We start from the raw sequence: 5,074 nt of genomic DNA, 5'->3' as shown, positions 1-5,074 counted from the left end.
TTTTTTTTTTTTTTTTTGAGGTTAGTTACAGTTACTGTTTGGAAGCTCTGATGGGGTGGGTTGGCGAGTTTGCTCTCCAGGCTGGCCAGGAACTCAGTCTTCCTGCTCCATTCTCTCGGGGGCTGCCATTCCAGGTGCACCACTGCACCCAGCTGGACTTGAGCCTTTTCTCTTTATCAGGACCTAGGCTATGTCGCTCAATCACCCTGCTTTAGCTTTTCCCAGAACATAGTTCAGTAATACTGTGGTTAGTGTGGGTTACATCATCTGTGTGGTCAGGTGATTTTCAACACTAATGTCAAGATGTTCAGCAAGGGAAAGTGGGCTCTTCAGCAGTGGTATGGGACAAACTAGATATCCACGTAAAAGGGGTGTAATTGAATCTTGTTTTATACTCTGCAACAGTGAATTCAAAGTGGATCAAAGATCTTACTCTAAAAGCTAAAATTTTGAAATTCTTAGAAGAAAACCTAGGAGCCAATTTTGATGAAAAATCCATAAAATTGGCTACTATAACACACAGGCAGAGTCTCAATAGCCTTAGTAGGGAAATACAAACCAGAACCACACTGAGGCCTGGCTTCATTCCTAGTGAAGATGGCTGTAATTAAGAAGCAGGAAATAGGACCAGCCTGGTCTACAAGAGCTAGTTCCAGGACAGTCACCAAAGCTACAAATATTGTCTCCAAAAACAAAAATAAAAAAATGTGGTATGTACATTCAGTGTAATTCTGTTCATCCGTGAAAAAGAATGAAATGCTGATGTATGTTACCTATATGATTGAACCTTGAAAATTTGCTAAGTGAGTGACTAATCATACAGGAAAACAAAACCAAATTATTTCCATGAAATATCTACAGTAGGCAAATTCACAGCTTCAGAAAGTAAATAGAAGTTATTAAGGCAGGTATGGTGGTCCATGCATGTAATCTCAGCACTTGGAAGACAGACAAGAGGATTGCCACAAATTCAAGGCTGTCCTAGACTATATGGTGCCATCAAGACCAGCCTAGGCTACAGAGTGGCTTTGGGGGAGAAGAAAACAACAAACTAGAACCTGCCAGTGGCCAGGTGTGGGTGCTGTGGTTTACAAAGCTCTTGTTCTTGGTGAAGATTTGGGAAGTAAATGCTGTTGTGGTTGCACATCATCGGTACTGTGATTGATGCTGCTGACCTCTGTGTTTAAAAATGGTTACCACTGGGGACTGGAGAGATGGCCCAGGGTGAAGGACACCTGCTGTACAGTCCAGAGGACCCATTAGGACCCCAGCCTTGAGGTAACCCCAACTCTGAGAGAGCCATCAACAGGAGGACTGCTGGGACTTGGTGGCTTCCAGCCCAGCTGAGAAAACATGATCCCTACAGCCAGGAAAACCTCAGAGGAGTAGACAGTGTGAGGGAGGACACCCAATGCCTTTTTCAGCTTTTACCCTTGGGCACAAGCTCACGCACCTGCACATATATGCACACACACATACACACACTCTTTAAAAAAATATAAAATGGCAAATTTTATGTTAGTTATTCCTGTAGTAAGAAGGTGGGGGAAGCCGGGTTAAGTGCTCTTAGCTTCTTTACAGTAGTTGAAAGTAAAGAGAAAAGCCAGGTGTGGTGGCATGATACCTTTAATCTCAGCACCTGGGAGGAGAGGCAGTGAATCTGTTTGAGTTCAAGGACAGCCTGGTTACACAAAGAAACCCTTTTTCAAGAAACCAAAAATAAAAAAATAAAAAACAAAAAATCTCAAACAAACAAAAAAGAAAAGAGTTCCATTGTGGAACAGATCGTGTGGTGCGAAGGGAGAGGGCTTTTGAGGCTGCCCTCACTGGGATCAGCTTTTGGCTGCTCGGGCCTACACAGTAAGGCTGTGTGCCTCAGAACTACTTAAAAGGGGAGCAGCATGGGGCGACAGCTTGCTCTGAAAGCATCAGCTCTAGGGCCTGGGAGATGAGGAGGGAGCTGGAGGCACAGCAGATACTGTTCTTCCTCCTGGAGCAAGGGGAGTAGAGCAAACCTGCCCTGAGCAGGAGTATAGCTTCTGCAGTTTTGCATAGAATGAGCCAGTAATAAAATGCAAATGGAGCCAGGGTGGTGGACCATGGACCAAGCCTGTAGCCATTACCAGCATTTAGACTGGCAGCGTGTTGTGGTGAGACCCTGTCTCACTATGGGAGTATATGTATATATGTGGAAGATCTTTGTAACGACAGATGTTACTGAACCCCCAGCTCCTGATTTTCCAGAGTAGTCCTGACTAATCTCCTTTTAAACTATGTTGTCTCGTTTATATTATTTGTGTATTATTGGGGGTCAGCCTCGGCAAAAATACCCTTTCCATAGTGGAGGTGTGGGAATTTAGAAATATAGTAAAGAATATGAAGACGTGAACAAAAATAATAAAACGCAGGAACATATAGGATAGTATAGGGAGGGAATTTCTCAGTGAGTACTGAAAATTCTCCTGCCCGTGTTTAATTTCCTACTGGTTAATATACCCCTGACCTCAAAGGTAAAAGGAAAAGAAAAGACAACATTAACATACAAGTTGAAGGTCACGGCTACTTTCACCTGCATTCCCCAGACTCACGCCAACACCAAACACTCCAGGGTGGAATGCCAAGTTATTTCCTGGAACTTAGTCTGATCCTTAGACTCTTTGGTTTTAGGTAGCCAACTACTTCCCTATTCCAGGAGCAGGAGGTCTGGCGACTAGCCACACCTGTTGAGGAAGAAAATCTGGGGAGAGCAGAACTCTGATTTACAACTAGGTGGGGCCTTTGTTAGAAGCTCAATAACCGTGAATGAACTAGAAACGAGTTCTAGACTCTTTGGCCTCTCTGGCCTCCACAGTGTTTGAGTGCTTTGCACCTTGTGACACCTGCTGCCTGCACAGGTCAGAAGAGGACATGGGTTCCCTGAGCTGGAGTGACAGGTGGTTATGATTGAGAGCAGCTAGGGCTTTTAACCCCTGGACAGTCTGTCTCTGCAAGCCTGACCTCCGTTCTCTTAAGGAAGAGTCTCAGTAGCCCAGGCTGGTCTCAAAGCTTTTGGTAGAGGATGACCTTGAATTTTTGACCCCCCTTCCAGGACTGGATCACAGGCCTGCACCGCCAGGTTCAGTTCTGTGTTTAAGAGGCCTTGTCCCCAGCCCTCACTTTGTTAATTTATACAGAGTTAGATCATATTTTCCTTTTCTTCTTTTTAGTATCTGGTGTCTCTGATCCAGGACAACCTTGGATGGATGTGGGTTTTCTACTTTTTCATTCTCATGGTAAGCGTGTGCTTTTTTTTCTTTAACCATTTTTCCTATTTAACTTAGAACATTTGACTTCATCACTACTTGAAACCAACAAAATTGCTGATTGCTTGTAAAGACGTTACTGTGAAAAGTAACATTTGTTTGGGCTGAAAAGACTCATTTCTTTTCTCAAGGAGCCAAAGGGCCCCCAGTTTGCCTGTCCCAACCGGAAACTAACCGAGTGTGGCCGGTTACAATTCCCGAGAAGCAAAGGCTTCCTCATAATTGCCAGGCATCAATCAGTGTGCTCCTCTGGGCTGCAGACTGGGCTGCTAAGCAGGCCTTGAGAACTCGGAAGCAAAGCAACAGTCTTACTTTTGTGATGAAGCTCTGATGAACACTGTCTGTGGGGCAGTTGTTCCCCTGGGATGTTGCGCTTTATGAGAAGACGGCCCCAAATGCCCTGCTTTTAAAATGCTTTCTGTTGAAAAGGCGTGTGACATGTTCTGTCATATTGCTGATGGGACAGTGCTTGAACTTGAGCTCATATGTGTGCGGCTCCTCCTTGAAACCAGGCATCCTAACTGGCCACCATCACTAGCTCCAGGCAGCTGTGTCTAGCCTGTTCCAAGGATGGCCAGGATAGGTTAACGTGAACTAGTTATGTTAACGGGGCTCTTCTCTAGCTTCTGATGACTCAGATTCGGTCACACACACACAACTAATTTTCCAAAGTTGTTCTCTAATTCACTGAAGACAGTTTTCTTTCTGTGAAGTCAGAATGTGTTTGCTCGAACCCATTGCTAATGTTCGAATCATGATGCTCTTCATTTTAAAACCTTTTTCTCTCCACAGACAAGTTGTACAATTCTGTTTATCTCACCGTTAATAGTGAGGGAAGTGTTCTCTCTCGTGCAAAGAAGACAAGCTCGTACACTGAGTGAATGATGGGTGCCCCCGAGAGAGAACGGACTCATGAGGGCCTGTGGGTCCCAGTTCAGGTGTGTGGAGTCGTCAAGGTGCTGGTGGAAGCTCAGCTTGTCAGGCGTCACGCAACACTGCCAACCGCCCCAGACGTTGTCGAGTAAGGGCCGGATTATTTTTGTACACTACAGCATTTAGTGGTGATTTTTTTTTTTTTTTTAGTTATATCGGTGAATGTACTGAAAGGAGAAGGAGCTGCCAACATCCCTGTTGGGCTTGTTGGTTTATCCCATTAACCTGCCGTGTTGTTTGGTCCTGGACCCTTGTGAACAGGAGGCAGAGATGGGCAAGTCTGTATTGACGAGAAGACTGCTGTGTGGCCCTCTGAAAGCAAGGTGCAGAGAGTGGATCACCAGGAAGGCGGCAGAGCAGAACTCAGGCTGGACGAAGCTCCGACCCCGCCTTGGACAGAGCGATGATTGCACTGTGTTTGTGGCTGGGTCACTCTGTGGCCTCTGCAAGTCCTCGTCTTCTCCAGAATGGTTGTCAGCTTTTTCTCCGACTTGACTCACGTCCGACTGACTCCTAGGAGGAGTATTCCGTTCATGAACTATAAATTATCTCAGACATTCCAGTGTGAGGCTTTCAACCTCAGAATTAGAGTCTGGGAACGTTAGGGCCCTCCGAGAAGTCATGCTGTGTAGCCTTATTCTTGAAAACCTGGGTTCCTGGAGTTACCTCAGAAGACTGAGTTAGAGACAAGACAATGGCTCTTTGTTGCAAGGTGTGAAGGGTGTGTATTGAATCATGGTAGTCCATTGTTAGGGCCTGAGGCCTGTCCTTTTTAGAAGATGGTAGAGTGTATCTCTTTGAGACTGAATTATTTTTTTTTCTTTTCTCTCTCTCTCTCT

The 5,074-nt window shown here is 45.3% G+C and overlaps 1 protein-coding gene across 3 annotated transcripts in view; it reads left to right on the top strand.

Moving 5' to 3' along the window:
- Window positions 1-5,068, top strand: part of Slc37a3 (solute carrier family 37 member 3) — a 43,625-nt gene extending 38,557 nt beyond the window's left edge. For all 3 annotated transcript variants that reach the window (XM_005365853.3, XM_026788586.1, XM_026788587.1), the window contains exons 15-16: window positions 3,207-3,272; window positions 4,095-5,068. In XM_005365853.3, the coding sequence (XP_005365910.1) occupies window positions 3,207-3,272; window positions 4,095-4,187 (159 nt within the window). In that variant the 3' untranslated portion in view covers window positions 4,188-5,068. The remainder of the gene's footprint in view (window positions 1-3,206; window positions 3,273-4,094) is intronic.
- Window positions 5,069-5,074: the final 6 nt, after the last annotated feature.

The sequence above is a fragment of the Microtus ochrogaster genome, unplaced genomic scaffold, assembly GCF_000317375.1.
Source record: "Microtus ochrogaster isolate Prairie Vole_2 unplaced genomic scaffold, MicOch1.0 UNK4, whole genome shotgun sequence".
Taxonomy (NCBI): domain Eukaryota; kingdom Metazoa; phylum Chordata; class Mammalia; order Rodentia; family Cricetidae; genus Microtus; species Microtus ochrogaster.
The sequence above is the reverse complement of the archived record's forward strand: the minus strand, read 5'-3'. Positions and strand labels throughout refer to the sequence as shown.